At 45.3% G+C, this 16,846-nt stretch overlaps 1 protein-coding gene across 2 annotated transcripts in view; it reads left to right on the top strand.

The window, feature by feature from the left end:
• The first annotated feature begins 5,925 nt into the window (after positions 1-5,925).
• The window catches only part of ZCCHC14 (zinc finger CCHC-type containing 14), a 53,321-nt gene continuing 42,400 nt past the window's right edge, over positions 5,926-16,846 (top strand). For both annotated transcript variants that reach the window (XR_011049076.1, XM_068411317.1), the window contains exon 1: positions 5,926-6,569. Coding sequence is in view for 1 of the 2 variants with exons in the window: in XM_068411317.1 (XP_068267418.1) it covers positions 6,006-6,569 (564 nt within the window). In the remaining variant the exon portion in view is untranslated. The remainder of the gene's footprint in view (positions 6,570-16,846) is intronic.

Below are 16,846 nucleotides of genomic sequence, written 5' to 3'. Positions count from 1 at the left end.
CCAAGAGTACCATGAATTTCAAATGTCGCAAAGAAACGCTGAACTTTACATTCATGTTCAGTAAATACTTGTGCACGTTCGTTTTCTTCCTCGTGCTTTCTCCTTGAGCATTTTAAACGGATCGAGCTGGTTAGTGGAATGCCGACCAAAGGCAGAGAGAGGAGGGATAGGATGTGAAAACAGCCCAAGGAATGTCACTGGAACAGTCAAGTAAATACTTCCAGACTTTCCTTTCCAGCTGTAAAGCGATTTGGCTGTAGCCAAGAGTAAATTAACATCATGTAATGGATGAGAGTTGGAATCGGGCTGTGGATAGGAGAGGACAACTCCATCTCGGGTGGCTGCACATCCCTCCCAGGCTGCCGGAGCAGCACCCCGTGCACAGGGCAAACATCGGCTCCGGCAACCTGGACCCCGATGTGGCAAGCAGCTGGGCTAGCTCAAGTAAAAGGAAACTGAAAACGATTGCAACATACCCTTGTTTTGCAAAGAGTCACACAAAATGTGACTTTCCTGGGGTGAGATTAAAGTAAGGAAGAATTCAGAGCAGGAATCAAAAGGAAATAGCTGCCCTGAGACTGGGACGGTGGGGACAGGGAGGCTGTAGCTTCAGCAAAGGCTGAGACATCCCCGTCCTTCCAGCCACGCAGCGCGGGAGAGGGAGAGCCAGCCCAAAGCAGGGGCAGTGAAAGACAGGGAAAACCAGGAATGTTTCTTTTGCAGCAGTTTCCAAGACGGATGCAAGGACTAAGGGAAGGGAGCTGGAGGAGGCGCTTTGGCAGCCAGGAACTGTGGATTTTCACGCTGAGGCAAGCCCCATGGGGCACCGTGCAAAGCCAGAAGGTCTGCCTGGCTTCTGGGGCCAGGAAGGGACGTGCCAGGGGAAGGGACACGGGGGACAAGGGTCGAGGGAAGGGCAGGGCGTTCTTGCACTTTGAAAGGTGGCAGATGAGACAGGGTGGTGAGCGAGGGGGGACCTTTACTCAGGGAGAGGCAAGTCCATCCCTTATGCCTTCAGCTGAAAAAAAACCCCTGAAAAATCCCTATTTGAAGACACGTCTGTGCCTGCCGGGGTCTATCGGCAGAGGGCAGTGACACTCGCACACACACGCGTGCACACACACACATCGCTGCCAGCCTTCAAGCCATCCTGCTTTGGCTGCTGTCGCAGCCAGGACACCTTCCACCACCCCTGTCCAAACCAAACGCATTAGGTTTATGATTTGAAAAGCACACTGCAAGGGATGCTGCAGGCCCGACATCTGGCCTCTTTTTTTCTTTTTTTTTTTTTTTTCCCCTTTTCCCAAAGCTCACGTGATATTTTTCTATGCGCTTCAAAGCTGGGGTTTGTTTGTTTTTTCAAAACCAAGAGCTCCAATTCCAGCATCTGCTGGAGAAACCTTACGGGAAATAACCCTTGTGCACAGAAGTAGTCAAGTGAACATGCACTAGTGATATTTATCTTTCCCTTCCATATAACGGCACCAACGGCACACAGTGCTATCACTCCTGTTACTCACCGCATCCCAGCAGAACATGAGATGGGGGAGAGTTGAGGGTGCAGCTGCAGGATCAAAAGCCTTCACTGAGGCTGGGTGGGGAAGGGGAATGGGAGAGCTGGACGTCGGGCAGGTCAGAGCGAGCAGTCTTATTTGGCAATGGGGAGCAGGCTTTTGGAAGAGGGCAGCCAGGAAGGGCATGTGGGGAGACACAGGGGATGATCAGCAGCAGAAACTTTGTGAGAGGTGGGATGGAGCAGAGAACATGCGAGGAGGTAGCGCTGAGTACCACGAAAGGAGCCAGCAGCTCCAGGGTGAAAGTCCACAGAGGTGCCACTCAAAACAACGCAGAGCTGGTCTGTCAGGTTTTATGGACAGCGATATACAGAAGTATGCTTTCTCTCAGCATATTGTCCTGGGACAGCATTCAATCCCAAAAGGGGGCCAGCTGGCTTTGGGTGGAACCCACATGAGGGAAGGATGCCCATCGCAGCTAACTCATACCTAGTGAGACCAAGACAGCAGCAGGTTCATCTATGGCTTTGCAAGTCATTTTGGGAGAAGACTTAGAATTTCCAGGTTGAATTTCTGGCAGAAGTGGTAAGCCACATTTAGGAGGTCCAAAAATGCTAAACATGCAAAAACTTCTGCCCATTTAATGACAAGTGTTGAACAGCCTCATAAAGGAACTGGAAAACTTTTAAAAGCTGATAGACAAAGCTCTGAAAAGGTGCCTGTGGAGGAGTCCTGTGGGCTGGGAGCATTGGGCACGAGATAGAGCTGGGTAACGCAACTGGCCTTTTAACCAGCAGCCTCCTAAACAAAGCTCCCCCTCTCATTTCAACAGGTAGAGATTCTCATCTCCTGTTGACTCTGTGGGTGGATAAAAAAGTGAAATAGCTCCTTTCACACTGGACTCAGTTACCGACCTCACACTGATTTGTTTCAGTTAATTTTTAGATGTTTTTGGACATTCCATGTTGCATTGAGTCAAACTCACGTGAAGAAGAAATTATCTTGGTGGATTTGACTACGTTTGCTCTGACATGCTGTTTAAAGGCAAAGGAGGACTTCAGCCAGGCTCCTTGGTTAAACAGGATCGAGGAAATCCGAGTACAAGAATTCAGACCCTCAAGATAGCAGGTGAGAACTAAAGTAGATGTGTCCAGTGTTGAAGAAACGATCCCTCTCCCCTCGCCTGACTGAGACATTAACAGCCTCTGCATGTCCTGAAAATACAAAAAGAGGAAAATAACTGCACTCTCCGTTATTGTTTACTGATCACTCTGACAAGAAATCTTCCCCAGCTGTTCGTCTCAAACGTGCACAAGGAGAATTTACAGGAAGAGAGAAGATGCAAGAAACAGGATGATCTGGGGTGAAACAAGGAGCCAATTTTGGTGTCCCGAGGGCTGTGCTCTCACGGGGAACACGGCTGTACAGGCACCCCTGAACGACCTTCACTCACAACCCGCTGTCCTGAGCAAGTGGTAACACGAGCTCTTACAAAGTTGATTTATCTTGCTGAGGGCGGTTCCTTGCTTTGCCCACTGGCTAGCCAGGAATTCTTGGTGGCTTGTGACCGAATTATATGTCATGCTCCTTTTGGTTTCCTCGGGCTTCACCCAAAGCCACTTTAATCAGAGAAAAGGCTCAAAGTTCATATACTACACTTCAGATTAGTGTTTGTCTTACTGTCTGGCATCAAAGACAAACAATTTCTGCTCTGGCTGTAAACCACAGACTCACTCTTCAGCAGCAAAATTCACATTCAAACTTTCATTTGGGTTCAGGCTTAGACCTGGTTCCCAAGCAGAGAAGTTTAAACCTTCACCTTGCTACAGACCAGGTAACGATCAGATACATGACTTTGAGCACAACGTAGTGCCCTCAGGATGGATTAATGCTAAAGACACCGATATAAGCAGAAAGGCCACCAAAGAACTCGGCGTCCTTACGCCTACTCCCTGGCCTGTGCTTCGATTCAATGCAAACCTTTCCTAAGGGACTGAGAGCCCTTCCTCTGTTTTCCACATACCCCTTCCTCTGATGGACAATACTGGGCATGGCAGGAAAAGGAAGTGCATATGGTTTGCGCTCACTGACGGATCTCTACAAGGAAAGGACACGGAGAGGCGGTGGGGTTTTCAAGGACCCTCTCACAGCAGGAGTCTGCAACACAGGAGAGTTGTGTAGCTTTACAATATATGACATTATGCAACCCCAGTAAGCGTCCTTTCACTGCTTACTCTTGCATTGCAGTAGACTTCAATAAATGCAGTTGATCGTCCATGATACTCCGCAGGGAAATAAAAAAGGATAAACTACCAGCATTTGGAATTTTTGTGGTGCAGCAGTTCGTCTTAGCAAGGTGTATAATGAGATTTCCAATAAACCATCACCCAAAGGAATAAGCCATTTTCTCTTATGAGATACCAACACAAGTGTTCACACAACTCGCGCGACAGAAAGCAGCCCGCATTTGGGCATCGTGTGCATCCCATAAAGATCAACTCAAGACAAAATGCAATTGTGCTTATAAAAGCATTAACGTTCGCTCTTCTGTTTATCTGCGTTGCAGCAATATTGTACTTGCTAAGATAAAAGAAACGGTCCATCTTCTAAGATTACAATCATACAAAAATGAAGTCTGGAATCATCCTTTGCCTGCCTGGGGCTGCATTTAAAAATGTTATTCCTGGCCTGCTCAACTTAAAAATCTCCACCCGTATCATTTATCTAGCTGATGCACAGCCTGGCTACTGGGCTACAACAACTATACAGCTGAGCCCCTTGGAAAAACATTATGAAAAAAAGGAAATTATGTGGCTGCCTCTTGGTTGCCGGATGCTGTCCGTGCAATCCATAGGCAAATCTGAAGACGATAAAACTGCTTCAAAATGTGCATTGCTACATTGCTGTCAGCCAGGATCCCGGTTTAGAATGGAGAATGGGAGTGTGGGAGGAGAAATATTACCATTTTAAGAGGCCTTTAGTGTCTCTTTTGTTTCCACACTGTATTTAGAGACAATCTGAAATCAACTGCCAAATTGGCCTTGACTGCAGAGCACGGCTTGGTTTGGTGAGGCTGCTCAGGCAAACGCTGGTGCCAAGAGCTTTACTGGGATTTTGGCGTCACGCACGCAGTGGCAGTTTACGCCACACTGCACCCCTCTGCTCCATCCTCGAGGCTCTTTGCCATCCTAAAATTAAGCTAAGAGAGCTTCATAGTCATCCCCTCTACTCCATAAGCCTCCTCGAGGATGCTTTTGACAGGAAAGTCAGGGAAAAGGCATGCACCACGCTGGAGGCAGCAAAGAGCACGGGCAGCGCTCTTTGAGTCAGCGGACAGGCTGCAAATGCGCCTGCCATGACAGAGAGAATGAAGGTGGTCAGACATGACTGGAAGTCAGTCAGGATAGTGCCCCGAGGCACCTCGCCAGGCTGGGGCTGGCCAGGCCACAGGGACAACTTTTGCCCTGAGAGGGAGGACGGGAGCCCCAGGCCCAAATCAGTCAGCGTGGAGCAGGGCAAGGCACAGCTCCGCCCTGAGGGGGTATCACTGCCTCAGGCCTGGCCCCACAGGCGGTAGCAGCACCGAGACCCCCCATCTCCCCATGAGACCCCCGCACCGCCCCCACCACGGCCGTACACAAAGGCGGCTTTTCCCGCCCCTCTCCTATTTAAGCGCCCTCTCGACCAATCAGCGCCAGGGGCGGGATTAAAGAGGGCTTAAAGCTGGCGATTGACAAGCCCTCCAGACCCCGCTGCTGTACGCGAAGAAAGGGGTAGGAGGGAGCATGCTGCTAGCCAATCCCCAGGCGCGAGTAGACGGCTCGGCCAATCGGCAGGGCGGTGGGCGGGGTCCGCCGCGGGGTCAGGCCGGGAGTGAAGGCGCTCAACTGCTCCTTCCTCTCTCGCTCCGCTCCCGGCTGGGACTTCTCACCGCGGGATCCATCCGCCGCGGACCGCTGGTACGCGCGCAGCTCCGTGCCCCTCCGCCTGCTCGCTGCCTTCCAGCGAGGGATTATTTCCCGCGGTTGTGGCGGTGGCGGGGCGGCTCCGGCGCCGGCGGGGCCCAGCGCGGCGGGACGGGCTTGCGCGGAGGATGGAGGCGGCTGGCGCCCGGCTGAGAGAAGGAGCCGCCCCGTGAAGGAGGACGCGGGAGCGCAGAGGCCTGTTCGGGGCCGCCGGGCCCTGCCGGGCGGGGACCCCGCGGCCAGGCCGCGCCTCAGCGCCCGGGCCTGCTTCCGCCGGCGGCCGCCCTCGGGGGGGCCCGGCCCGGCCCTGCCCGCCGCCGGGGGCTGCCCCCCGCGCTCCTCGCCGCCGGGCCCCCTCGCCCCCCGGGGGCCGGGTTTGCCGGGGGGGCGGGAGCGCGGAGGGGGCCGCTTGGGGGGTGTCGGGGCGCCGGCCCTGCGGGCCCCCCTCGGGGCGCTGCCGCCCGCGCTCGCCGCCGCTGCCCCCAGCAGGGTGCCCTCCCTCCGGGCCGGGGGTAGGCGAAGCACCATGGTGGAGAAGCGGTGCCCGCGGCTGCAGCGGGACGGTGTGTACCGCTGGTTCTCCGAGCTGCCCTCCCCGCAGCGTGTGGAGTTCCTCTGCGGCCTCCTGGACCTCTGCATCCCGCTGGAGCTGCGCTTCCTGGGCGCCTGCCTGGAGGACCTGGCCCGCAAGGACTACCACTCCCTGCGCGACTCCGAAATCAAGGCCAACAACCCCACCGACCTGGGGAGCCTCACCAACCTGACCGACGAGGTGGTACGCAGCAAACTTTTGGTCTCTCTCGCCCTGCTCGGGTCTGCCCACCGAGAGGCAGCCGGGGTCCTCTTCCGTACCCTCACCCACATCGATTCGGTCATCAACAACTATGGGCTACAACTCAATGAGGGCCGCACAGGGGATGAGTTTCTGTTGCTCTTCACGATGGCATCCAACCACCCTGCCTTCAGCTTCCACCAGAAACAGGTGCTGAGGCAAGAGCTCACCCAGATCCAGAATATCATGGCCAGCACCAGCAAGAATCCTAGCACCTCTACCCTCAACACCATGGCAACCTATCCTGGCTGCCATAAGGTGGGTATCCTGCTTTTGCACACCATAATGGCACTGCTGCAGGGCACTGGGTTGTGTCTTTAGCTCGGATTTAAAATCTTTTAGTACAGGCATTCTAGTGATAAATGGCACCCTAAGAGACTGGCAGAGATCACTTGCTTGGTTGATGGTGTGGGTGGTCAGCTGAGGGCAAAAAGAGGGGATGCATGGAGTTTTTATGGGCTCATGACCTTTAAATGAGAAGGGATTCACAAGCTGATCAACAGGCAGCACTATAAACCTTAACTGACTGTTTCTGGCAATGCATCTGCTGAAGGGACAGTCCTGCCAGTTGCATGGAAGACCAGTGACTTAGTAGGGGCAACAAACATGTAATATCTCTAGATGAGGGAACAAGTATCTGTTTAAAAGTTTCCCTGGAAGCAGTTGGAAAGGAGGATGAGCTTTGGGAGTAGCTGTCCAGTGGCAGAGGCATCTTGGTGAGTCTGGGTTTTGTTTAGACGAATGTGATGGCAAACATTTTGAGTTTCTGATACTAAATTTAAAGAAATGTTGTGGTTGTCTGTCACCCTGAATCTCTCGGGTATTGATCCTGGTGTCAGTGGTTCACCGTCATTAACTTGCTGTTCCTTCATTCAATTGCCAGCAATTAAGCTAGACGGTAACATTTTAAGAGGTGCTGTTAGTAATTAGATATGTTACTGACTGCTTAAGTGCTCGTAGCTTGCCACAAATTAGGGAGTCAAACTGTCTTGACTGAATTTAACCTGCTTGAAAGTTCAAGCTAAGTCCTAGCTAAGTGGCTGCATGTGATCAGTTAACGGGCTGTAGCTTTTGAGGATGTAGGGACTAGGTCAGCAAATAACTGTGTTACACTTCTATTAGGAAAGATGGTGTATACCTAAGGGCTATGAAAATCCCAGTATTGGAGTAGTATCCTAAATAAAGCTGTTTCTGAGGGCTCCGTACAGATTCCATTAAGTTGAGCATTGAATTTCAGACTGAGACAGAACCGTACGCTCAGTCTTCCCCTGAATACAAATTTCCTTCCAGTTTCGTGTTTCTTTGACTACCGCTGCTTTAGTTGTAAAATTTAATGAGTATTATTGAACTTCGTATTTCTATTCATCTTCCCATGTCTTTAAGAAGTGCTTGTTCCTGACATTTTGTTTTAAAGGGGAAAAAAACAGGGTATGGGAATGCCTCTTTATTCAGTTTAAACCTCTACGTGAATAAAATACAGATGGAAAGAATATTTCACACAGAATGTGGAAGGGTGTAATTAAAACCAGAAAAAGCTTCCTTTCAGATACTTCACTACTTGCAACTTCCCTTATTCAAAAGATGCACGGGCCCTAGGTTTGGAAGGAAAGACTGTAAATCACATACAAGTTTTCCCAAAACAAGATGAGCAAAAAAAAAAGATAAAATTATGCAGGCAGGAGCATTTTTTTAGAGTATGGTTTGAAAGCTTCACAAATAGTGGCAGGATTTATGTAGCTGAAAAACTCCGGCACTATTTATGTCAGTCTAAGATGGACGGAGAATCCATCCTACCATTTTTTGTGCCAGCAATACAGCATACAGCACTGTCACTTGATTATTGTTCTTTTTTCTTCATTGAAGGGTTGTCTCTGTAAAAATACTTTTTTTTTTTTTTAAGAAATTGGCATTGAAGAATACAGGTCACTAAGTACCTTGAGAGGGAACAAAAAAGGTGATTTTGCTTTCACAGTCTCTTGAATATGCATTTTGTTTGAACAGATGCAGATTCCCTTTTTTAAGGTTGTTAAATTTTTTCATTGTTGATGGCTGGGTAATTTTGCTACTTTTAGAGTAAGCAGTTGGCTTAAAACAGGAGTTGGATGAAGCAAGTGGAAAAAAACAATGTCTTTCTCCATTCAGCCCTGTTTAAATATGCACAAATAAATTCCAGCACTGTGGACTTGGATCTTGTGATGTTACCAAGTTATGTTGTGACAATACTTGTAACATCACTTAGAAAAAAACAATGCAGATGTCAAGAGAAAGTGAGCCGCACTGGGCTGCTGCCTGCCAAGAGTCCTGCGCTCTTCATCCTCTTCAGAGCTGGAGGAGAACTTCTTCCCCGGTGCCAGCACTTTCTCATCACTCTTGTTGCTTTACTACAGCTTGAGCCTATGCTAAGCTGGTACTTGAAGTCAGCGCTGGGTGTTAAATTGGATGAACGCTGCTCCTAAATTCTCAAGTGCAAACCTCTTTGAGCTCATCCTTAGAAAAGGAGTGGGAGAAGTGGTCACCATTTGAGGTCCTGAGAAACTTTTGGAAGCTGGAATGGAGTGGATGTGTAATGGCATGCAAATAGGGAGCTCTTTGTGAACAGGGCTAGTTACCCTTCAGCCTTTCCCTTGTGCTGAGTGTGGGAACAGGGACCAACACTTGTGTGACTACCTGTTTATCTGTATAACTAGAGGTCCGTTACAATTCCTGATGATTTACACAACTTATTTATTCAGGGAAATGCAACAAAAGTGTTTTGTTCTCTTTGCAGAAACAAATGGAAATGTGCTGCTTCTGCTCAGTCTTATTAAAATATGACCCAACTTGGTATTAGCTACAGCTTTTTTCCGGAGGATTGGAAGTTGCAGTCTTCTTTCCATCTCCGATATCTTTCACATCTTACAGCAAAATCCTTTGAAAATAAATTGTGTATAATAGTGAGGAGACTGACCAGTTGATACAAAATCAGTGTAAACATTTCATGATTCTTCAAGTTGCTTTGGGATAGGTGAGCAGGTTTAAAGTTGGTTAGTGATGCAAGCCACTGCTTCTTGCTGTTGTCTTCTGGCTGCTGCAACTGCTGACTACAAGGAGGCTCAAACCAGCTGCCCCTATCTTTTTGCTTTAATTTGTACTTTTTGAGATTATTCTTGGATTATATGAATCTTAACTTTACAGGAAAAGGTGGCTGTGGCTGGCTTTAAGTAGGTCAGTAATTATTAGATTCGTGGTTCCTGCTTGGTAGTACAAAAGGAACATGAAGTTTCCTTGCCCTAAGTAGGGAGAACAGTGCCCTCTCTACAGCAGACTATTGCTTTAGTCTCTGTAAAGATGATCATTTCTGCCCCTTGCATTGTCCTGTATTTTCTTCTGGTTTTGAATAGTGCCAACGCTTGCAGGACTTGAGTTGTAGACTCTTCAAACTTTTTGCTGGTAGGCATAAAGTCTAAGGTGGCTGTATGGTTTGTAAAAATTGAAACAGTGCACATTGTCTTCAAATGAAGCCCAGGCATATATCTAAAGAATCAGGTCTTTAAAAACTTTTGTTCCTGGGATTAACCATAATGGGCTTATTTTTAACTGGAAATGATGCAACTGAGTTCTCAGGCTGGTGTTGCACCTGAAGATGCATGCTCAGCTGTCTTTTATACCTTTGCCACAAAGGAGAGAGAATGGTTTTCTGGCCAGTGCTTAGAGCCTCGCATCTGAAAGCTCATCCCTGCTGATGTATAGAGCTGCAAACTGCTGCTCTCTTTGTAGAGGGGGGGGAGCTGGAAGCATCAGGGCACATGAAAAACAGTAGCCAGATGTCTCCTGCTGTGCATGGATGCATCCGGCTGCTTTGTTAGGCAAATGGCCACTGCTGCATTTGTGACCCACAGAGAAGGGCCAAATGACTCGAAACTGTCTCCCAACATCTTGAACCACCCATTCAGACTTCTGTGGTATATGACTTGTGACCACGAACATCTTCTTTAGCTATAGGTGAAAACTTAATGTTTTTATTCATTCTTGGTTGCTTTGAGGCTGTAGTGATGCTGTCTTTACAGAACTCGTTAGGCTTCTGTCTTGTAGATAATGACATACCAGGACCTACTTGGATACTGGCACTCATCTAGACGTAATAATGTGAATCTCTTCATGGGCTAACTTTTTCCCTCAAGAAGTCTACATGCATTAGTAACACTGAGGACATACCTTCCAGAACTAGAGGAAAAGTTATTCATGAATCTGTCACCTTGCGTTTCTTGGGAGTTGCTTCATCTGCTCATTGAGATGATTTTGTAAAAACAGGGAAATAAGATAGTGCTTTGGCTGCTTAGTGCCTGCTCTGCGAGCTGATTGACAAGAGCTCTTCAGTGCAGTTAGGGCAATGATCTGGTGGTGGCTTCAGCTGCAGAACCAAGGTCATAAATAGTAGGTGTGACTACAATTTGTTTGCAATAAGGAAATAAGAGTCAGTGACACTGTCGTTATGTGGCTGTTTCACGATGATATCTTGTGAATGGGAAGAAGGGCTCTTGCCTAGTCAGCTTCCAAATACTGCACCAATGGCTATTTCAAGTTTATAGCATAAGGCGCTATTTTTCGCCCGTGCTAATTCTATAGGCTCATCTGAAACTTAGAAATAACTAAAGGCTGTGTATTGGGAGTTGTGTAGAGCTGATGTTCTGAGGGATCTATTTCAAATACCTTCACCTTTCTGCGCTGTTTACTACCAGTGATTGAAGTTCCATCTTCAGAAATAGTCAGAGATTTTTATTTCATCTGTGGAATGATGAGTTGGAAAAAACTATTACTTGTTGGGTTGAAATGAAGTCCTTAAGTCCTCACAGAGCAGGCAATCTAGTTATTAAGTGATCTGTGTCATCTGCCTTTATGGCTTTTATGTTAGCTTTGTAGGGACAGAATAAATCACAAAAAACCCAACTTTTAGCCTCCTAACCCACTGAACGTATTTCATAGCTGTAGTACATTACCATGTTAATAGCAGTTGCTAGCTAGGATTAGAGGTGTTTACTCACTGGTATCAGTAGTTGCTATCTCGGGAATGATCTCATTTTCAAAAACACACGAAACTAACCTTGGGAGCTGTAGGAGCAGGTCTTGTAGCTTCCAGCTGGTGACATGTGCCAATCTCTGCATGTCCTTTTAGTATTGTGGGTACTTGAGGCAACACGGGTTATACACGCCTCTTGATGTTCCAGTTAAGAAATGTGAGGCTTCAGTTGTGGCTCATTTCTTACTGATATTCTTGTTTGAAAGTTTTTGTGACTGGTAAAATGGTTCAGTCTCAAACCTGCAATATTTTCAGAAATGAGCTTAACATATAAAGGGATCCTTGGAAGACAACAGTCTCGTGTAGTAACAGTATTAATTACCACCAAATTCACTTTGTCTAATCATATGTTACGTGATGAACTTGAATTTAAGAACCTAAATTAGTTTGCTTGGGAGATGGACTGTACATCCAAACATCAGGGACAGAGCAGCCAAAAAAATTTGTGTTGAGCTAATAATGATGTTGTTTTTTCCGTGAACTGTTTTCCCATTTTTTGCGCAGGCTGAATGAAGTTCTTGTTTTAAGAGTGCGTTCCACTTCACTTTTTTTAATTTACTCTTTTTTTTACTAATTACCTTGTAACTGTTAGTTGTCAGTTAAGCAACACTGAAGTAAGCCTCATCTCTTCTGGAATAAAAATGCCTGTTGTAAGGTGTTGGATGTTTTGAACTGTACCAGAGTTCAAGCTGTTTTAATTGAATCAGTGTACAAGCTGTATGCAGATCCTGCTTGGAAAAGCAGAGCCAGGAACAGTTAACCACACCTAACAAGCATTCCAGTGTCTACCTTCAAAGGTGCTGAACAGAATCCTTGTTTGGAAGTATTTAACCATTTGATTTAGCAATTTTTTTTATTTAAATGTTTGAATTGCTAAAACTGAGATCCTGTCATCTTTTAGCTGGATGTTAGATACAGCACTGCCTCTTTCTAGCAGGGTAGAGCTCTGATTCTTCTGTGGGCTTCTCAGGGCTGCAGTACCTGTCACACATCTCCTGTATTCAAATACTGCAGTGTCCATTCTACTACTTGCTCTTGAGTGCTTTTTCTCCAAAAAAAAAGGCAAATATAGGAATGTTATTCCCAAGAATATAGATAAGAGTTTCTGTGAATACACAAAATCTTACTATAGAAATTCTACATCTAATTCGTCTGTAGAAATGAGAACCATTGTTATACTTAAACAAGAATTTGACTTTACTCTTTGGTGAAAGAATTGAAGAAGTTGAATTGTTCCCTATTTTGATTTGAAATGGGTATTAAATCTAGCAAAGAGATATTGATGTGGTCCAGATCTGTATTTCTTTGCATGGGTTTTGTAATGAGCAAATGTCTAAATTCCTTGCTCTTGCCTCATGCTAAAATAGAATTTTTCCTTTGGTCCCATTGGTGTGATTATCCAATAATAAGCATTGGAAGGGATAAACTTTTTAACAGGTGTTCTGGCCAGTGTAGGGTTTCAGGATTTTTGTAAACAGCTGAAGTGATCCAGAAATAATAAGATCAATTACTTAAGAGCAAGATCTTAATTTTAATTAAAGACTTGCCAAGTCATGATGATAAATAGTGAAAGTGAACACTTTTCACGCATGTTATGAAATCTTTTCCAGTGTCGTCTTTTTTCTAACACAAGTAGTTTTATTACACTTAAGCCATTACTTAAGTGGATATTGAGGAGGGGAAGGAGGGAGAAATACAGTTCAATGAATTTGTGACTTGTCAGATAACTTCTGCCAACCTTGTTAATTTGTGAATTGTTGCAGAAGAGACCGGAGTGGCAATGAACCATTCTACTGGGGAAGGGCTTATGGTATCATTGCTTGGATTATACTTCAGCAGACTTTAGAATTGCTTCTTTGACTATCCTTTTATCTCCAAAACTTAGGTACTGGCCCCGTGGGGGCAATTTCCCACCCATATGCTGGCAACATAAGTATGGTAGCTCTGAAGTCAACATAATATTAACATTTTAAAGGCAGATATCATTAAGGGCTAAAGGCTTGTATAGCAGATAGGAGCATGCTACACACTGAATTCTCTTGGGAAGTGTACGGTCATCTTCCCTTCTGGTGGGTATGCTTTTAGCTTTTGGTAGCATTTGGGTAAAGAAACAGGGACACACTTGTACATCAGTGCTGGGATATAGAGCAGAAGTGTCCCTTTCAAGATCTGGTTATAGGCAGTTATCTGTTTTGATTTTGAGGTGTTTTTTAATGATTGGTTTGTAAAATTCAGATTTGATTTCTTTTTTTTTTTAAGGAAAAATAAAATATCTTTCTTGTCATCTGTCTTTTTTTGAAATATGCCTGATGCACCAGAAGTCTAGAATTCAAGTGCCTTGAATTAGCACTGTGTGAGTGAACTGGCTGCTGCTGCAGCCTGTCCAGTAAGCTATAGTAAACCATGGAAGATCAGCTAGATGAAACAGGCTGGTTTTTTGTAGCTTATTTGTATTAATACTTGTTCTTTTCTGTTGCCTTTTACAGAGAGTTTTTTGCTTTAGAGTTCAAACTTTAACTCAGTGTATCTTTTCAGCGGGAAATCCCACATGTTCTGCCTGTTTGGCAAGCTCCTAGGGTTAACTGTTGGAGACTGTGTAGTGGTGGCAGAAAACATTGCATTAGCTAATATTAAAGAATTCTGAAATGTCTTTGCAGAGCGCAGCTTCACTTGTTTGGCTATGGGGGGAGTGCACAACTTTGCAAACTAGAGTTGCCAGGTGTGTTCAAGTGCTTCTTTTGACTGTCTTGAATGGCAAACATGCAGTGCAATGTCATTGAAGTCCAGTTACTCTATGGTAGATTTATGTTCCTAGCATTAAAAAAGTATTCACAATTCCTTAAGCAAAGGATTTTTAGTTGAAATGAAATAAAATACAATCCAGACTTTTTTGGTCCATCTGCTCCACTGAAGTTACAATGGAGCCTTGTAGCAGGTGTGATTGTCCTGTAGCATTTAAGTACTGCATGTCTCGTTTCATTCCAGTAATAGTCTCACAGGACAAAAGCATCTGATCTATTATCCCATTTCCCTGTGAGTTGCTGCTTCACCCGTTGTGTTTAAACATGGATACCTTTTTACCAGCTTCCTATGAGAAGAGGTGTGGGACTTTTTGTAGCTGTTGAGAAACATGGCCACACCTGACTTGATTGCACCTGGTGCTTCCATCTTTCCTTGGTAAACCCTGTTTAGCTGTTGGAACTGCACAACTTTCCAGCACAAACCAAGCACTTCAGTTGCATTCATGTCCAACAAAGCAACTAAACGCATGTAAATTTGTGTTGAGGACTTTAGTAGGTATGTGAAAAGTTGGGTGTGTTTGTGAGTGTTCCTTAAACATCCTTGTGGAAGAGCTCATATCTTCAAAAGGAGTAGTTTTTAATTTTGTTCTTCTAGTGGGAGAACAGTCAGGTATTTGCATGTATAAGTAAATGCAGAACTGGTGCCTGAGGCTATGGTTCCACAAGCAGCTGGGCAGACTAATGGCTTGTTGCTACTAAGAGGAAGATGTTTGCTCAGTCTTGCTCCTCCCGATTTTGTAGTCTCAATAGATTTGGAGTTTCAGGTCCTTGCATTGGTTGCTTTTCTTTCTGGCTTGGCCTTAGCCTACTGAACAACATCAGCAGACTGACACCTGAGTGTTAGCAGTGCAATTTTTTTTTTTTTTCAAATTATTTGGGCACCTGAGTTACGTACCTGCGTTGGGAAATAGCACCTTATCTGCCTAAGCATGCAAGGGCTGTATCCTTGCCATCAAGCTTAGCTGGAACACTTCTGCAAACAGGATTGCACGGTGTTAAAGACCTTGGTGTTAACCTCAAAATAAGCTGCTGTTAATACTCACTAATATGAAACTGGCAGGAGTGAATGGAGCTGACTGCGCTCCCCCCCGCCGACTTCAGTACTCCAGTTCCTGAGTGTGCTCTTACGTGTTATCTGCATCAGCCTCCAACATGGAGATCAGTCTATGATGGTGAAAAGCCTTTTTTAATGGAGACTTCCAAAGCAAGTATTGACAGAAGCATTTATCTGTGGGGCTTTCCCAGTGTATCATTGTCTGCTTTTGAAAACTGAACATCACGTGGAAAAGTTTTCCTACGTGATCAATGGGAAAATGTTTGTGTGGCTCTTAGCTGCCGCCTTAGTATCTTGCTTAACTGACTCATTGCTTTTATATTTTCACTTTTCCTGTGTAATGCATGACCTAAATTTCATACCTAACTAGGTACAGAAATCTGTATTTTATTCCCTCAAATCCTATATAATAGTTTCCTTAAATTGTAAGTCATGTTACACTTTAGGTAGTAAGCTATGTTGATTTTTATTACAGCCTCCACTTCAAACTAAGTCAGCAAATACTTTGCTATTAAACCACGTATTTTCTGTGTTCTGTTTGGTTATTTTTAAAAGGAACATATAATTGCTGTTTTGGTAAAATTCTTACCACATTGTTTGACTTCTATCAGTCCTGTTATTTTTATGAAAGACTCTGCTGTATTAAATGTTAGGCATTGTCCCTGGGGAGCAAAGCTAACAGTCACTGGATCTGGCTTCACAGATTTACCGCTTTCCATATTGACTTCCACTGTCTTAGGCAGTGGCAGAGCCACTTCGGGTAGCAGTGGCTGAAAGAGAAACACCACCTTCGAAGTAACTGCTCCTGGGGGTTTTCAAGTGTGATATTTATTTTTTTCCTGTGTGCTTTTTGATGAATCAAGGGGTTTGGAGGGCTTTCTAGAACTTTTTTTTGCTGTCCCAAGATCTATGCCTGTTAGTGCATCTCTGCTGAGAAGAAAATCACTGCACTCTGCTGAAAAATTGTTATTGGTTGCTGGCAGGTGAAAAGGAGAAAAATGTGATAACGGCTAAAATTCTAGTAATGATTTCTGATACCTTGACATGTTTGTCCTTGTGAGTCAAAGGAATTGTTTCTCTTCCTGGTTAACTCCTGGGGGTGGAGGGCTTCAGGGTGGCATTCTGTGATCCTTCTGTCTGGTGCTTGTTGAAAAGGATGTGCTTTTCAGTAGCTGAGACCAGTTTTGATACTGCCTTTATTACTATGGAGAATGAGGCACAAAAGAATTCAGGCTAAGCCTCAGTCATTAGGTAATGATAAATTTTCTTTGTTATTTTCAGTTATGGCTACTACTTTAACTTGAAATTCAAGAGACAAGCTAGGTTTTAATCTGGAAAATCAGAAGTCCATCTGTGAGCCAGATGCTTTGCCATGGAAGGAGTAGATGTAACATTAGAGTTGAGTAAAAATAGTTTAAGAATCACGTCTGCACCCGTTTGAGTGGTGCATCTTCTAGAGTCATTGAATAAGCCTACAGGCCACTCTGATGTTAAAACCATTGATGAATAATCTAATGAAACTACAGATAGGTGCCACAGAGGGCTTTCCTTCTCCCTGGCCCTCTACAAAATGCTGTGCTAAGGGTAAGATTAGGCATAGTGAAGAATATTTTATTGCTTTAAC

This window comes from Nyctibius grandis, chromosome 12 (genome assembly GCF_013368605.1).
Source record: "Nyctibius grandis isolate bNycGra1 chromosome 12, bNycGra1.pri, whole genome shotgun sequence".
Lineage (NCBI taxonomy): Eukaryota > Metazoa > Chordata > Aves > Nyctibiiformes > Nyctibiidae > Nyctibius > Nyctibius grandis.
Note: the sequence above shows the minus strand (reverse complement) of the source record. Positions and strands in the feature narration are given on the sequence as shown.